Source organism: Sinohyriopsis cumingii, chromosome 6 (assembly GCF_028554795.1).
Source record: "Sinohyriopsis cumingii isolate HCF-2022 chromosome 6, ASM2855479v2, whole genome shotgun sequence".
Taxonomy (NCBI): Eukaryota; Metazoa; Mollusca; class Bivalvia; order Unionida; family Unionidae; genus Sinohyriopsis; species Sinohyriopsis cumingii.
This window is the reverse complement of record NC_142966.1, coordinates 147,612,479-147,631,461: the sequence shown is the minus strand read 5'-3', so window position 1 is coordinate 147,631,461 and position 18,983 is coordinate 147,612,479. Positions and strand designations below refer to the sequence as shown.

At 33.9% G+C, this 18,983-nt stretch overlaps 1 protein-coding gene across 2 annotated transcripts in view; it reads right to left on the bottom strand.

Annotated features, from left to right (window-relative positions):
* The window catches only part of LOC149798226 (apoptosis-inducing factor 1, mitochondrial-like), a 93,012-nt gene that overhangs the window by 46,151 nt on the left and 27,878 nt on the right, over positions 1-18,983 (bottom strand). For both annotated transcript variants that reach the window (XR_016421987.1, XM_089963338.1), the window contains exons 4-6: positions 8,223-8,399; positions 6,310-6,485; positions 1,794-1,918 (exon numbers count right to left, since the gene is read on the bottom strand). Coding sequence is in view for 1 of the 2 variants with exons in the window: in XM_089963338.1 (XP_089819464.1) it covers positions 1,794-1,918; positions 6,310-6,485; positions 8,223-8,399 (478 nt within the window). In the remaining variant the exon portion in view is untranslated. The remainder of the gene's footprint in view (positions 1-1,793; positions 1,919-6,309; positions 6,486-8,222; positions 8,400-18,983) is intronic.

Here is an 18,983-nt window from a genome sequence, read left to right as displayed (position 1 = left end):
TATGGCAAGCACCCAAAGAATCCATACTGCAACCTCCTAATATTCTGATTAGAAATCGATAAATTTAACTCACGATCAGTTCAGTTACGACTCAGTTACGTAATTGTTTTGAGCAACAAGTTGTGGAAGAAAATTGTCGGGTTTTTCCTGACTTATGTCAATATTTGCAAAATTCAATGACTTTTCACGGTCAGGAAAAAGATTATAATTTCTCCTGACTTTTTCCTGATTTCCTGGTAGCGTGAACCCTTGAATGTAACCTTGATACTGCTGAGTTTTAATTAATTACAATAAAATCTTGGTACTCCTATTGGTTTTAATTACACTGTAACATTGGTACTCCTGTTAGTTTTAATAAATTACAGTGTAACCTTGGTACCATATTTTCTATCAGTTTTAATTAATTACAATGTACTGTTTAAGCTGTGATCATCTTAATTACACATGGCTAATGGTGAAATCATCAAAACAGACACATATACTATAAATACCCAACTCAATATCACAAAGACCATGCCTGAATTTGCTTCACTGCAGCTGTTTATATAGCACGTAATGGATTTTTAACATAAAAATTGAGAAGAAAAAAGTATGGTATTTTGGAAAAAAGTTTGGAAAAATTTAGCTTCTGACAAAAAAAGTTGGAAAAGCATTCAAAGAAAGAAAAACAATGACTGCTGGAAAGACAGCCCAACATAAAAAAAAATAATTAAATAATCCTACTGGATTTAAACTTTTCATATCTCTATCATTTTTATTTCTATTCATGGCATAAATTCAGAAATCACCATCAGCAGGTAGTTGGCATATTTTAATTGTGTGGGTTCATTGCTAATGCTGAGTCATCTTTTCTTTGGCACCCAAAGCATAAATTTCACATTCACTACATCTTATAATTCAAAATTACTTATTAGCTCATCCACACATGTGCGTTATCTCGTTGATTAAATGCAGCATCTTCCAGTTCCCTAATAGATCCACATAATATATTTGCTGCTAATTAACTCCCTTGTACATTATACCCAACTGATGACTGTGAGTTCTATTGTACACTCCTATAAATTTTTTACTGACAGTACTATATTTCCCAATGAAAAACTTGAAAGCCAACCGTATATAAATTTTCACAAAAAGTGGGAAATGTGCTTTTTAATGAGATGTCTTTGTCAATATATGTGAGTCAAATTGTTGAAAACTGGATGTACCATACTCCGTTGTGGTTAGTACTAAATCTGCACACACAAATGCAGTTGACACAAATACAGAAATCAATTTCAATTAAGAATATTTATTTTAATAAACATACAGCATACAAAAAAAACATCCAATTCATCTGTATTTTAAATTATTTTAATTTATAAGCAGTGAAATGAAGATATTTTTGTGATCTGGTTGATGGAATCATTTGTCACAAACCAAGATCTGATAGCTTCTCCTCTCATGTAGATATTAACTAATATTAGTCATAAATGTAAGGTATTCTCAATGACATTACATCCAGTGATTCTGACTGTCAATTCCAGACATTAAAAGAAACATATTTGTGACTATTCTATGACAAAGACTATGATGGCTAGAACTGATAAATTACTTTAAGAAACAATACATGTAACTATGTTTAGAATTATTTACTGAATGAATATATTCTTCCTGCTAATAGGTCTGTAAAAGTAGGGAAAAGATTTGCTGACACTTTTACACAAGACTTTTTTTTGGGGGGGGGAGGGATTTGTTTTGGACATGCACATATCATCGGTGAAATATAACAGATAAGTGTCAGTTACAAACTGTACCTGAAGTTTTGTGTAGGATGGTACTCAAGTTTTTCCACTTTCTGAGGGTCTGTCTGAAACCAGAGGTCCTTTGATAGTGGGGGTCTCATGTATGGCAAGTGGTTCTCTTCACTGATAACCAGTACCTGCAAAGATTGATGATAGTAACTAAGGCTCAAACATTAAGATATATATAGTGCAGAATCCATTCTCATGCAGACTTATCACCTTATTGTTCTAAAGACTTAAAACAAATTGTTTTTTGTTCATTAATCTTTTATAAAAATTTTTTTTGATATTTGGGGACAAGATTTGTAAATTCTTGAAAAGACTTTGACAAATGCTCTTTATTTAATGACATCTCATAGTCTCATTCCAACATAAAGAACTGGATAGAGCTTTACAGATGCCTCCGACTTGAACAGACTTTGACAAATGTTCTTTATTTACTGACATCTCATAGTCACATTCCAACATAAAGAACTGGATACAGCTTTACAGATGCCTCCCACTTCAAACCCATTTTCTGAAAAACAAAGCTTTTTATAACTATTATGCTTCATCTCCCAAGGTTTTTGATATATTCTGAATTTTTTCTCCAAAATGTTTTTAAAAATAGGAATTTTGGAAATAGAATTTTGATTTTTGTTTGCATTTCTTTTAATGTTGATGATATCCCTAGATAAGTTTGGTCCTGTTCTTCTCTATTTAACTGATCTAAAGTTAAATTATCCAATTTGTATTTCTAGGTTTGCACTTCCCCAGTCAGGCATAAAATTCTGTTGGATGAATTTCTTTGCCTGTCATCCCATTACATCTTTATACCGATTTTCTGTTGCTCCAACAGCAGCCCTCTCCCCCTCCACCACCATCGGTGGAAATGGCCTGCTGATTTCAATGTTTCCAACTTAGGTGATAGAAGCTGCATTAAAATTATTAGTGATCTTTGCCATTAAGGTCTGAGTTGCATTTTATTGCTTTGACAAATGCTCATCCCATCACTCTATTTTCTATTAATAAGTCTAAATACCTCTTATCTGTTCAAAATTCTGTCAAAAATAAAGCACTTGTATATAAATTCAAATTTATTATATTTATTATTTAATTATTGATATAAATGGAGTCCAACAGCTGAAAATTAACAATAAAATAAAAAATAATAATAACAAAAGGCTTGAAAATGCAATGGATCCCAATTGTATATCAAAACATTATATATATTTTACTTTTAACTGAATACACAGTACATTTATATATAGGACTTCAGAGCTTCAGATATCTGGCTTAATTTTATTGTTAGTTTTTGTTGTTTGTTTGTTGCTTTTTCTTGGGGGGATGGTGGTATTCAAAGTAGTCTGAACCAATCAATACATTCAGAACACCAAGGTCATATGATATTACTTTTCAGAGCTAAAAAATTCTACATTACAATATATTTGAAATATTATGTTTTAAAATACATGGTACTTTAACTTGGAGTATCCTGAATTTGTTCTGTCTATCCATCCATTTGTCTGTTCATCTCCAGAAGACTTTTAGCAAGAATGTGTGAAAACCACTCAAAGATGGCATATTCTTATCCGTCTGTGCATGTGTGTGTGACTTGGATTTTTAACGTAGCTTTACAAAAAAATCAGTCATATCGCTACGATGTCTGCAGTGTGGCAGTTTATAGTGATGTCTTGCACTGGGGCATCATGCTGCAGACATGTAGCATGATGTCCCACCCAGTCATATTATCCTGACAACAGGCCAACCAGTCCTAATACTAACCTCTTAATGCTAAGCGCCAAGCGAGGTGGATGTTAGTACCATTTTTGTAAGTCTTTGGTACGACTCATTCAGGGATCGAACCCACGACCTTCCGCATCTGAGGTGGATGCTCTAACCACTAGGCCATCAGAGTGGTTATCCATTTGTAGATTACCTGATCAGATTTTTAGGCCATCACAGGTGTGTTTCAATTTTGAATTTTTTTTTAATACACATTTTTAAACTTTTGGGACAATTTTTACAATAACCTTGTTATAATGATTAAGCAAAAAATGGTAGGCATACTGTAACCTCAAGGGTCTGGAAAATTTCTCAGGATTTTAGATTTTTCCAGATCTTGAAGCTACAAGGGTTTGACTGACTCTAGCAATGGAGATTTTAAAAAAAAACAAACAAGAAATAGAAAACAAAAAATCAGGACAGATTTATTAAATACTTTCTTATATGTAAAAATCTATACTCTTCAACAGTTTACACATTCAATTTTACGTGTAGAAATATATCTGTAAATATTAACACAGTGGGTGTCTCGATTATCTAAACAAGTTCATAAATTATTCAAACTAACCCTGATTGTTAAAAATATAAGGTAGGCAAATTAAGTTGTTTGAAATAAGAAGCTTTTAACTTCAAAATCAAAATTTGGGCTCCAAAGTTCTTGTGAAGGTAATTTGTCTGCTTATGAGAAGTTGTTGTTGAAAGTTGAAGTTCCAAATTATACTTCCAAATTTCATACATAAATTTTCAAAGCATGGATTGGTTGGTATTACAATCGATCAGCCAATCCAAACTGACCATGCCGATGGAACATGACCTCACAACTGTAATACACACACAACTCATGCTTCAATTCTTCTACTTTAATGTAATATTAGAATATATGATCAGTAATGACAAACATATCTGAATATATGATTCTCCAAATGTTTGTGCAGGCAATTTAATTAAAAGATCTTGTATTGTTGTACAAAATATGCGAATGGGTAACAAGCATTTCGACGTATGAGGGGATATCTCAAAATGGCTACACTCTACTACAACATGTTGTAACTAAAATCAGCTGATTGGAGGATACAGAAAGTAGTGCCATAGCAATATTTATATTCATATGCTGATGACCTGATTAGATTTTCATGCCATTTTTCCATTACCGTTTCTGTCCTAAATAACCTAAACTAAACCCACAAAGGGTAAAATAAGTAAGTGAGACAATGTTCATACTAAAATGCATCAGAAAATATTGAATGCTTCTTGAGACATGCCCATTACAAGCATAATCCCATGTGGAGATAATAAGTTAATTGTCACGGGTCATAACTCAATCCAAATGACAAGGCAAAAATTCCATGTAAGGCATATATAGGTCTCATACAATGTATACACAAATCAGAGCAGGAGTCCCCTTAAGCACACTAATCAAGAAAAGCTGAGCGTTGAAACCACCTTTGATATTCAACATAATATGACAATGTTCAAATTAGCTGCTGTGATGGACATGCTAATATCAGCTTTTTCATCTAGGACCAACAAAGTTTCATAAGAAATCTTCTAGTGGAAATCACATTACTGTCCCTTTTGGAGGTGTACTGATAACAATGTTTTCTAGATGGACATTGTGACATTAACAATGGAAATCAGATTAGCACAATTTTCACTGATGACCAAATACCAACCTAATAAGTGTTCTGTGAAAAAGACCAAGGTGGAATGAGCATTCCTACAGGAAAAGTAGTGACAAAGTATAATTTTCAATGCAGCCAATTTGGAGTCCTTTTTGGATGCTCGAGTGGAAACAGTTTCATTTAGGACTAACTACATATCATTAGAAGCACTTTTTTAAGATATCTATGCTGATATGACCATCCATTGAGGAGGAATATTAATAACAAGTGTATGCAAGTGGGACCAATTTCATTTAGGATCAACTTGACATCATAAGAAATCTCTCAATGAAAACCCAATGTTGATATGACCATCCTTTCCTAAGAACTAGTGATAATAAGATTTTCATGACAGCCACATATATGATATCCATGCAGCACCATTTTCATTTACAACCAACTAGTCCCTGTGATGGACGTCTGTACAGTTTCATGCCAGTCCTCCAAGTAGTGGCATGAGGAATAATGATAATAAATTTGTACAAATGGACAAATTACAGACCACCGACTGGCTCTCCTGGTCAATGAGCAGAAGAGCTAAAAGCGGGACTGAAAAGGTGAAAGAGGTAAAAACACATTTATGAGTAACAGGTAGTTCACATACCAAAAAGCATCCATTTACAAGCAATAGTTGCAGTTTTTGCACCAAAAGTGATTATAATCAGGCTATCTCATCTCAATAACTGGTCTTAATTATGTAACGAGAAAACTGTTTGAGTTACTGGTAACAAACAGGCTATGCACCTCTATGGTCTTGAATCTGAGTCATGGATCTGACACATACAGGATCACATTTTCAGCCATTCAAAATCAGAATTTTTTCTCTGTTTTCCAGTTACCTCCATCTCAAAGATCACCTCATACACTGTCTGCTTCATCAAAAGTATGATTTAATGCAACATAAATAATAATACCACAGGGAAACCTGTCTATAAAGGTCACACAAGGGACCATAACAAATGTGTCCATGAGGGACAGGTGTTCTTTGCAATGAATTTGAAAATTTTATATATATAATGAATGGGGCCTAAAAATTATTTTCTTCATATAAACAGGGATCCCATATTTTGATACATCTAAAAAGAGGGTTCTCACTGTAGTACCTTGGCTCGTGGATCATTTGCCTTGATGGCTTTGAAGGCATAGAAAGAGGCTGTTCCACCACCAATTAGTAGATATGGGGCATGGATTGGAATGTCTGACTCTGGAGGTGGGACTGCAGCTTCTGACCCTTCCTGAGAGGAGGCAGTGCCAGCAGTTCCTGTAGTTGGAGCTGATGCTGATAAATAATAATAATAATAATAATAATTATATTAGTGATGATGATAATGATGCTGGTAATTATGATGATGTTACATACTAAAGGGTTACTCACCTGGTTGTGTATTACCAATCTTTCATGCAGCCATCTAATAAACAGACCATCCCTTCCGCCAACAAACAACATAACCTTTCAAGACAGGAGGTCTTTTAATAGAAGCCATCCCACTATATAATAAAACTGATCTGTGCCTGAGGAATCTAGTCTCAGATGTAATGGGGTCTTACAAAACAGTGATAATGCACTGGATACACAGTGTTGACAGTGCAAACATGGGGAGTAGGGGATAAGTGGATGGGATTAATTTGTTTGAAAAACATGAGTGCCTTGAAGGGATTGATACTCTATTGGCTAAACAAATGTCATGTCAATTTCTATTGGCTAAACAAATGTCAAGTCAATTTCTATTGGCTAAACAAATGTCATGTCAATTTCTTTTGGTCTTTTTTATTCTCTTTAACAGCTAAATATTGAAACATCATTAATACTGTAGAGAAACTCCAACATACCAAAATTTGTAACAAAATTATTTTCTTATATGTTTCAGTTAACATGTTCTCGAGATGCCTGTGGGCACAGTAACAAATTCTCATTCAGAACCAGCTGCAGAACACTACAATGTTTAAGTGCAAACCTGTCGTCTGCTCAGGAGAAGCAGCCATAAAAAGGTTCTACAAACATATATAAATATAATCATTTGCAGGCTGGATTGGTATCATTTTAATATAGGAATCACAATACATTGTATGAAGAAATAAAATGAGTCTTAAAAATGTTTGATATTGATATCCATTCAGGAGATGTAGCAAGATTTTACACAATATAGTAGGCCACACTGACTTTATTTTCATTTAGAACCACTACATGTAATAAAACTATTTTAGTGAAAACCTGATTTCATTATGACCATACCTTCAAAAGGGGTTGCTGTAGCAAGATTTCAACATCACCATGGCAAGACTGTTAGAGGTCTGATTTTTACCATCTTCATTTAGTATCAATTACTTGTCATCACAAAATGTCTTTACATAGACAAGAGTTCCTTGAAGTGACTGATGATCTACTGACTGAATAGAATTTTCAGGAATTCAAGATAAGATCATTCTTCTTTTTAACTGCTGAGTGTTGAAACCATCCCTGATATTCTTGAGCAAATAGATTTTCAAATAAGCCACTGTGGCAGAAATACTGGATGCAAGACTGGCACCATTTCCATTTAGGACAAACTGGACACCATTAGAAGAATTCTGGTGAAAACTCCATGGTTATGTGACCATCCATTAAAGTGAATAAATGACAAGATTTTCAATATGTTCATTTTGGCAGCCTTATTTAAAATCAAGATGGCTGTGACAATGGCCATACATAATCATAATAAGTCTTCTGGTGAAAACTCCATGCTGATATGACTTTCCATCTAGGCGGAGTAGTTATTAGATTTTCCATATGGCCACTGTGGTGGCTATGTTGAACATTATATTGGCACAAGTTTTGTTTAACACCAACTAGACACTTAAATATAAGAAGTCTTTTAGTGAAATAAGCATCGATTCAGGTGGAGCAGCTAACAAGATTCTCAAGATGGCTACGGTGATGGCCATATTGGATGCCTGGGTGGAATCTTTTTCATTTAGTCCAACTAGACATCATAAGAAAAATACTGCCGTATCAACCTATTAATGGAAAACTACTTACTATCCGATGTAGCAGATTTGGAACCTTCTGAGCTTCCAGCTGAATTTGTCTGTACAGCTGTTGATTTAACCACTGTCTCAGAAGAGGAGGAGGTTGTTGTTCCTATTTTCTGTTGAGCTGTTGAAGGGGCTGAAGTCGGCTTTGTGCTCTCTGTTTGCCCAACTGCTTGCACCTGAGCTGTAGGAACATATGAAACAACAATCATAAATTTAAAAGATTTAGATGTGATTTTGTTTCTCTGTCTCAACCAAGGTGGGCACATGAATGAATAATAGTTACCTAAGAAACAACAATCATAAATTTAAAACATTTTGATGTGATTCTGTTTCTGTCTTACCCAATGTGGGCTCAAGGATTTAGAATAGGTCTAAAGAACCCTCCTGCACCTCATACGAGTTGAATCATGGACACAACAGTCACGGTCAGCATGCCAGACTTATGACCAAATGTATGCAGGTTTGATTCCCACCACAGGATTAGTTAGCATGGTGTGTCCTTGGGCAGGGAACTTTACTCCAATTGCTTCAACTCTATATAATGTACCATGCTGCTGTGCCACAAAACTCCAAAATAAGGTTTGGTTTGGTTTTGTGGGTTTAACATAATTTTTTCAGCACACAATAAGCTATTTATTGTGGCCAGCATATATGAGAGTGTAACTGGTGTGTCAAATAAAGTTCTCTATTTTTCCAATAAAAGTTGCTACAAGAAAGCTCTGGATCAGATTGCATGTGTTCTATTATCTGATACTGAACACAGTTTATACTGTGTTCAGTTTGGTTAAAGTGTTTAACAGGGGTCTCCTTTTGGTTATGGATATCCTTAAAGTGTTCTTCTATTCTCACATGGAATTCCTTTTTAGTCTCACCTACATACTGTTTGCCACATTTAGTGCAGGTGAGTACATAGATGACATTTCATGTAGTAAAATGTCCTCTTACTTTTTATTTATATTTGAGGATTGTAAATGTGCTTCTAAATATCTTGGATTTATCCATTTTCATGCAGAAACTGCCAAGGTCTCACAATTTAGTACATTGAGAATGTTTTAGCTATCAGGCCCCAGTATTTGCTATAGAAAGAAAACTTGGCTTTTATTACTTAGAACTACAGCAGAACTTCAAATATCCATTAGGGTGTTGGACCAAGACCATGACGGATATGAAAACAGACAGATAATAGAATATGTACATAAAAAATATTATACAATAGGCTGGGTCATCAAAAATCTTAATATCTACATATGTACATGTACCTGTTTTTAATATTTTGATGTACAATGCCCTGATGGTTAATAGGGTGATGGATAACTGATGTTCTACTGTACTTAATTTAGAACCAATCCTCTGTGCAAATATTGGTTGATTCTGGAATATCTCTGGAAGAGTCAGTTTGACAATCAGCCAGAGATCCAACTGCACATTGGAGAAAATAATTATCTTTGTCATAAGTAAAGATAGCTGGTATCACACAGCTAGTTTTGATCTCCTTCTAAGATGGTTTTAGTAGTTCTGAATGGTTTTTCCGGCTTGCTTTGGAACAGGCTTCTGTTAAACAGCAGCTGGATGGCCTCTTCTTTCACAGAACTGGACGAGATGGAGGCATGTTTCTCACAGTCCAACTGTTTAGTACAGACTGGTCTAGTTTGTAACAGCTGACTGTACAGACCTGATCTTTTACAGTGATATGGACGGTAGGAATCATAATGTAGATAACAATGTTTATCTGTTGGTTTACAATATAAATCAAATAACATTTTCAAGAATAACTGTAATATACAGGAAAACAATTTTTTTCTTTAGAGTATTCCATTTTAAACTTAATTGCTTTATAGTAACTATTACAGTATTTGTGGAATTTTATTTAATTCTAGCTCTGAACCAGTCCATATCATAAAAATACCAATAAACCTGAGAAAAAAATGAAAGGTTTATATGGTGCTGACTGTAGCATTTTTCATTCTAGATCACCCATAAAAATATTGGCAATATGATGGGGCTACTTTGGTTCCCATGGTGGTTCTGCCAATCTGCAGATAATGGGAGCCATCCAAGGTAAAATTATATCAGTGTAATACCAGTTTTAATAGAGCTAAGATACTCTGATCAGAGAGAAGATACTTTGGTTTAGTTTCAGCTAGAGTTCTGGCTATTGAAATTAAACTTTCATGGTTAGGTATGTTGGTGTGGTGGGAGTTGAATCCATCTGTGACCAAAAAGAAATCATTAGGTAAATCATGGATAGCTTGAATAAAATCTGTGGTGTCCTTAATAAATGAGGGCATAATTTTGACAAATAGTTTAATGTTTTTGTCTATCAGACTACTGACTTTTCAGTTGATGAGTTGTTTCCACTATTAACTGATCTGCCATTAATCTTCCCAGAATAAGGCTTTTATGTATTTTCTAGGAGTACAGCTGATTTTGTAATTGATAAGACTCAGAAAAACCTAATCATTTAATTACCCTTTGTCATGAATTTGTATAACGAGGTTTTTGGCCATATCATGGCATGTTTCTGTAAGGTCTTTCCTTACTTTGGCATAGTAATTCACATCATTTAATGGTTTTAGGGCTTTCTTGATGTAATCGTTAATGTTCATGATTACCTTTATTGACTTTTTAATAACAATATTTTTGTTATTGCATAGTTAATGGATGGAAGGCCAGCTTTGCCTTTGCTGTGATACCAATATATTCATTCTGGTTAGGTGGTATCCATGTGCTACTTTGTCTGAATCAGTTAACAATTTCATCTTTGAAAGAGTTTATCTCATCATCCAGTTTCAGTGTGTGAAGAAAAAAGTGTTTCAGCTTAATTCATCGAAAGAAGTTGTCTAAGTCCTTATATACCTGAACAGGTCAATTTCCCTAATAGTAGTACTAAAAGATAAAGTACACCAACTCAGCTGAACCCCAAATGAATCAATAGGATATATGGAGATAATTGAGGAACATATCCAATTAGATTAGAATGGGTGATTTCATTCCAAATACTATGGAAACCATTTCTCATGAAGGATACACATTTGAGTACTTAATGAGTCCATTAATAAACTGGAACTCTACACCAATTGTACTTGATTTATTTAGCAGAGCACTCAAAGAACAGCTTTGGGAAATAGAGATACCATCTGGAGACACATATGACAACATTACACTTCATCTTTTTGCTAACCCAGTGGATAACCTTGTAATCCCACCTGGATTAAATTTAAATTATCAACATGATACACTGGCAGACAAGAATTCCACTACTGACCTGTACAGTAGCATGGCAGTATTATCTTTAGCATTACAAAATCTAACTTTGCCTTTTTACAAAAAATAGAAAACAAAGCATTTGTAATATTAGTATAACAAAATTTCAAGAGTTACCTAGTAATTTCTTCGTTTATACCCGTAGTTAAACATACAAAACATTTTATTTTTTGTACGATTTTACTGCCATTTTAGCCTAATCCTAGCTGAATGACAATTGTATCATTCAAAATGTGGCTGCATTGATTGAGCTTGCTACTAGATAAACCAGTTGCAATAATAGGTCAAGTCAATAGAAATAACTGTCACATGACCAAAATTACAGATTTTGCAGCTGAACAAGCTGCTAAGGGTATTTAAACCTCTCACTGACAAAGCAGTGTTTAGTTGAACCAATGAATCAGGTGGCAGGGTCCAGTTTCGTAAATTGGCCCCTGGCAAATTTCTTAACTTAAGGCTATGGTGTGACTTTTTCGGCTATTATTGTTTACTATTTATAGATATGGATATATTTGTGAACTAGGTGTTTTGGGCTTGTGTTGTTCTTGAAATTGATGTCAGGCATGTACACCTTCCATAGTTGCTCTGCAGTATGTTGATAGTGAAATACCAATAGTTGGCTAGGAAGAAGAGCTATAAACTAAGCCTCCCACAGTGGTAGACACATGGGTTCAAGGCAAGCTGAGTATCTCAAAAATGGCTTGGATGACAACTATTCTGAATTGCATCAAACTATTTAGTAGACAATGTTTTTCAAAATTTTCATCCAGGGAAAGGGCTTGCATTTGCACTGTGAGCACCCCATGCTGTCAAAAATGGCATTTGGATGTGAAAAATGCATGTATAAAATAGGGGTTGGGGTGCATAAACCTCTTCTGCTATGAACTGCCATTGACTTCTCTGGTCAAGTGAATACTATTCTTATGCTTTGTTTTAATATAGGTATCTAAAAATATGGACATTTTTACCTCACTTGTGTATTTGATTTTTTATGATTTTTTATACTAGGTCGCTGATTGTGGCATTAAATTTGTACATAAAAACTGGACCCTGCCCCCTTAAGGAAAATTTATAATTTTTTGATGGTGCAGTCAGCCACATCTATTATACTTTTTTGTTTCTTTGTGTATATTTAAATAATTTTTATGCATTAGCTTTATTATATCTCCTTCCTTTTTCCATATATCACTTAGTGTTGTATGTAATGCTCTTTGGAGATGGAGGTAACTGTGTTTTGTACCTCCATGTGAGAACTGTTTACATCATGACAAAGTAGCATATTTTGGACTTAACTTACTAAATATGGGAACAAAATGGTAACCATAATGTATTGTCTTGCACTTTCTGTAGCTGTCAAGGTTTTGCACCCCTGTTTTTACGAATAATATTCACATTTCAATGCAGACACACCTAAACAATTGCATAGCATATTGTCAACATGTATTCTTTAAAGTAATTTAACTCCACAGGAGCAGATAGAATTCAGAGGAATCATACATAAACATACTGTTGTGAATATTGAATGTCACCAGTACTGGAACGGTCTTAGAAATGATGCATATGGCATATTACTTGCTATATTTTGGTGAAAAGAATGAAAGTTTTAGCACACCGACATAGTTTCTACCTTCATGACCCTACTCTGAAGTTGACATAAGAGATTCTTATCTTGCACTTGGGTGATAATAGAAAATGTTTCAATGTTATGCATATATCTTGAAATTTCTAGGTTCAGTTAACAAAGGGGGGAAAGCTTAAAATTAAGTGGCAGCTTCATGCATTTGACAATACACATACAGTTTCTCCTCTGAAAGTCTTATGTTTTCACTGAATGTTAAAAGTACATCAATATCACTTGTTTCTTTTCTTTCTGCAGGTCTCAGTTTGCATGGTGGGAGATTAGGATTAATCGGTTAGTCATGCTGAAAGAAACAATAGCTTCAATCTCATCCAGATACTCATTCTGATCTAAGTGTACAAGAGAGTGACTTTGAAAGACAGATTTAGCTTCTGCAGGAGTTGTTTTATGGTACGTGCTTATCAAAAGCCAAGCCGGTGAAATGCTTTTTACCATGAACTGGATTTTCCACTACAAATATTTGTTCTATACTTTATATTATTATTTACTATGATTTTGTAAACTCCAGATAACATTAAAGTCAGTTGTAAGTAAATTGGTGTCTGAGAAGAAATTTCTCTGTTAAATTGTATTGAGTAATTTGTATATGTATGGTTAATTTCATTGGCTATGTATCAATGAATTTATTTGATATGTCACTTTGTAAGTTTTAGGGTCCCACACATCAGTATATCAATATTCCAGCATTGTCTAATGTTAATTGATTAAACTTTGACTTCTCCAGACTAGCTAGACTTGTGTTGTGATTACCCCCGCCCCCCACAACACACACTGACACAACACTGATGCTGCTATTAGCATCTCCAGAATGATAATGAAAAGTTAGGAATCACTTCTTTTATATCAGTCTAAGAGTACTTCTAAAGCACATAATTTATTTAAATGTGTGATTTCTTTAAGTTTGCTAGAAGAGTTTATAGAAACTTTTCACTTCTGTAACTGACACCTAACATAGCATTTCTGTCATTCCCTCCTAAAATGTATAACTTCCAGATCTCTTCTTGACATTCATGAAACATTGTAAAGGAATTTTGATTTTGTACTGATGCTATGGTGGTAAACAAAGACCAAAAGCATTGTAGGTTGCAAACAATTTGAAATCTTTCAAGAAATGCAGTCAGTCATAATTCACAATGTAAATAATGCAGTGCTTTTTGCTGCAAAGAGGTAACTTTTTCAAAAGCATAATACCATTTTTAGCTTTGTGCACAAAAAGTTTTCCTTTATACCATTGTACTAGATCATGTCTAAATATGTGATATGTACACAACTTTTGACATAAACCATTTTCAGCCAAATTCTTAAGGTGGCAGGATCCAGTTTCGTAAATGGGCCCCTGGCAAATTTCTTAACTTAAGGCTATGGTGTGACTTTTTCAGCTATTATTGTTTACTATTTATAGATATGGATATATTTGTGAACTAGGTGTTTTGGGCTTGTGTTGTTCTTGAAATTGATGTCAGGCATGTACACCTTCCATAGTTGCTCTGCAGTATGTTGATAGTGAAATACCAATAGTTGGCTAGGAAGAAGAGCTAGCCTCCCACAGTGGTAGACACATGGGTTCAAGGCAAGCAGAGTATCTCAAAAACGGCTTGGATGACAACTATTCTGAATTGCATCAAACTATTTAGTAGACAACGTTTTTCAAAATTTTCATCCAGGGAAAGGGCTTGCGTTTGCACTGTGAGCACCACATGCTGTCAAAAATGGCATTTGGATGTGAAAAATGCATGTATAAAATAGGGGTCGGGGTGCATAAACCTCTTCTGCTATGAACTGCCATTGACTTCTCTGGTCAAGTGAATACTATTCTTATGCTTTGTTTTAATATAGGTATCTAAAAATATGGACCTTTTTTAACCTCACTTGTGTATTTGATTTTTTATGATTTTTTATACTAGGTCGCTGATTGCGGCATTAAATTTGTACATAAAAACTGGACCCTGCCCCCTCAGCCAGATCAGTTCCCTCTGATAAGTTATAATAATGAAACCAGCCAGGGACTGTAGGTAACTGTAACACTCCAGAAGATGGGAGGGACTGCCTCCAAGTCCCATCAGGTATCATCTTCCTTATGCAAAACAATATAGACTCTGATCTGCCATTGCATAATGCAGCAGTAGATCAGGGTCTATATTTTTCCATTTTACTGGTATGTCCTAGCAAACCGCATAGACACAGATATGCTTGTGCATTATGTGATGTCAAATCTTGGTCTGCACACTCTGCAGCTGGACTCGACTTACAAGTGAGAATAAACGGTCACACACAATATTACCAAAAGGTGCAAGATCATTTTGATATGTCAGTAAAACATTACAAATGCTTTAAGTCAAGCAAATGCAAACATTTGTTGAATACTGAGAAAAAAGAATGGCCATTATTTCATCAGGAGGTTTTAGCTACTAGTTTTGATATAACATGAGGCCCAAGTTGATCTGATATTGCTCACCTGGGTAGTTGAAATCTGTCAACTTGCGAATGCAAATTCACACACATATTGAAAATGATGGGGAGAAAGAAAAGCTTGGAGCATGTAGTTGCTACATTGTCTATTAATGTTGGTTTCATTTATTTTCTTTCCTTGACCATACAGGATCACTTTACCTGCATAAAAATACAAGTAATTCATACAACCATTACTGTTCCCGAGATCTCTCCATGCCCCTGGGGTCAAGTCAATAATCTTCATAGCCAAGGGCCATACCGTATTTCTTGTGGAAATAACTTATTCTGACTTATAGGGGACATATTGGTCACTTACAAATTACTTATACTTGACATAAGTAATGAAGTAACTGAAATGTCAATCAGTGAAAATAAAGTATAGCTTAAGTGAAAACAATATTAATCCTTACCTTTCATTTATAAGTGATGTATAAGTCATTCATAAATGTTAAAATCCTTGCCTCACCTCTACATTTTACTTACAAATGACGTATAAGTCATTCATAGATGGTGCAAGTCTTTGCATAAGTGAATAATATGTGTAGTTTTCTGACCAACAGTTTACTGCAAAATACAGTTTTAAGTCCAAGTCCAACAAAAGGTGCTATAATTTTCTTTTCAGAAATTCACAACTTACAACCAGATTTATCAATTTCGATTAGAGTTTATAAAAGAAGAAAATGTCATATCTTATTTAAAAATATTGTCCATTTTAGATCCACCCCCATGAAAAAAACATTGGAAATAAAACCTCCAACTCTGATGGACCTTGGATATCAAAACTAGAATTTAAAAAATCTGTGTGTGTGTGTGTGTGTGTGTGTGTAAACGGCAAATGGGGACATGAGTGAACCCACCCATTGTTGACAAACCTTGCAACTTGGACTTCCAGTACCCAGCAAAAATTTATTTTCTATAATTTCACTTAAAACAACATTATTTGACAATAAACATTCAGCTGTGTACATTCTAATGAAATCATAGAAATAATTTATTGCTGGATGTTGAAAAATTATTTGACATAAAAAAAATGTTTCAGTGGTAAAATTTGGGCCCAAAAAATTTCAAAGATGAATGCTATCATCATTTAGACATGGCCACACTTCCTCTCCTGTTTCCAGAACTTAAACCATGATGGTCTGCATATATGGAATGTTACATTAATGACTTGTTCCCCATGGCAGTTTTTGCTTTGTATGCTCTCCATCATTTATTACCCAGCTGAAGCAGAATACCAGTGGATTCTGAAAGATAACTACTCACTACACTGCTGCCACATTCATTTTAATGGCCTACTTGATGGTAACGACTTTAAGGCATGTTTGAATGAAAAGTTATATTTATTTCTTGGGGAATATATTATTTTATGGCTGTCACTTTTTTGTATTACTTTTTTATAAAATGTATTTATTATGGAAGCTGTTTCAAATGTGGGAACTAAAAGCATCAGGCAAATGTGTTTGAATCATTACACAAAAATTTTCATTTATATAGAATTAAACAAGATATTTTAAAGGTTGAAACTCATAAAGAACCATTAATGTGTATGCATTCTATCAAACTGGTGACTTGTTTCAACATCTGGACAAAAATTTCTGTCAAGCCAGTGGTGGTGGCTGCTTTTTTAAAAACCTATGTTCATTCAATTTAATGTGAATTCTCTTAGTGTAACTGAAATATCTAATTTGCATATAAAATTGAAAATTCTGCACCTATATATCTCTTAAGTCATGAATAAAAGCTACCAATAAACCATGAAGTTTTTTTTGTATGGTAATAAACTCACAGGTTTTAGTTAGGTTAGCTAACATTGAGATGGTTTCAATATATATTTATCAATAAAAAATTGGTGATCAATTTGTTTTTAAATGAAACTGTCCACTACCTTTTTGTTTTTGTAACCAAAATATGGAAACATATCTTGGTCTAATGTTCAATTAGCACTGATTTTTGAGATTATCTCCTCACTGTTATAAAAGATATATTGGGAGCGTCAATAAATGATAAACAAAATTATTGATCAAGTTAAATAGCATATATACTGGACAAAATTTATAAGTCTCCTTTGTGTTTTGTGTTCAAGAAGCTCTTGAAAGAGTAACACACTATACCGATAAATGTTTAGTCTTTTTACGCCCCCTCCCCCCAAGTGAGTCTGATATTTTGAAATAATGCTTAATAAACAAAAATTTTAATTATGATTCCTCTCAAATTTCAAATATTGATTCACCCAATGTATATCTTAACTGTGCCATAGTAAATAATGTAACTGCAATAGCTTTCCATATATATATTTCCACCTATGAAATATATCAAAAGTCTCCTTAGAAACCATTTCAAAATGTCCTTGTAATTGGTAGGTGCCAAGTATGACAATCCTTTGATATATGGTTACTACACTATTAATAAAAAAATAATTACTACTAATAAAAAGTTTGTGAGAGTCCACCCATTAATTTAAGAGGAAATATTTTAACAGATGTAAGGACAAATGGAGGGTATCATAACATACACAAGCTTTTTAAAAATGTTGGGAATAACTCGATAAACTCAGCAATTTATAAAACAGACAATAATCCAAAACTAAAATTGAACAAATTTTTAGTTATTCTAATCCTTTCCATCTTATTCTTTTTCTTTCCTTTGCTTTTCTTGCTCTGATCTCTTATAGTGACTGCTTATATATTCTGTCTTATTTTAAAAGTGTTTTAATATGTTCTCATATTTATGTATTAATATATTAAATGATGTGTCATATATCTTTAAGTCAATACAAAGACTTTTAAAAAATGTTCAGCACTTTTGTGGATAAGTCATTTAAAGGACTGTATATTTTTAGTAATGGTGGTCATATCTGACAAGTGATTGGCATCACTTGTACTAAATTGAAAGGAAACCATGACAGTATGCCTTCAGTCAAAATTGGTCTAAATTCCGCTCAGCAGCTTTTTGTTTTAGAAACTGTTTTCTTTAAAAAAAAATTGCAAAAGCAGCATATATGAACGCATGTCAGTGTTTTTTGTACAAAACTGAAAATTCTTCATGCACTGACACTTCATGTAAACTATGTTTACATTCTGTTGAACAGTTTTTGAGTTAAGGTTTTCTATTTCTAGCAACAGTGGCTATATCCTAAGATGGATCAGCATCATTTGTAATACAAGAGTCACTGTGAAGGGACTGATGCTCTTCATTTCTTCTGACATCTGTTTCTTTTAACTGCTTAATACTGAAACTATTTCTTATACTCTTCAGAAACTCCAAAATACCAAATTGGTAACAAAAATATTTTCTTAACCGTCAAAGTTAAGAGGTTCATATTAAGTGCAGTACAAATTCTTTGTCATGGCCTTTAACCTTTAACCCAAAATCATGGTTAGTAAGGAAATTTTAAAATTGTTTCTCTAAAAA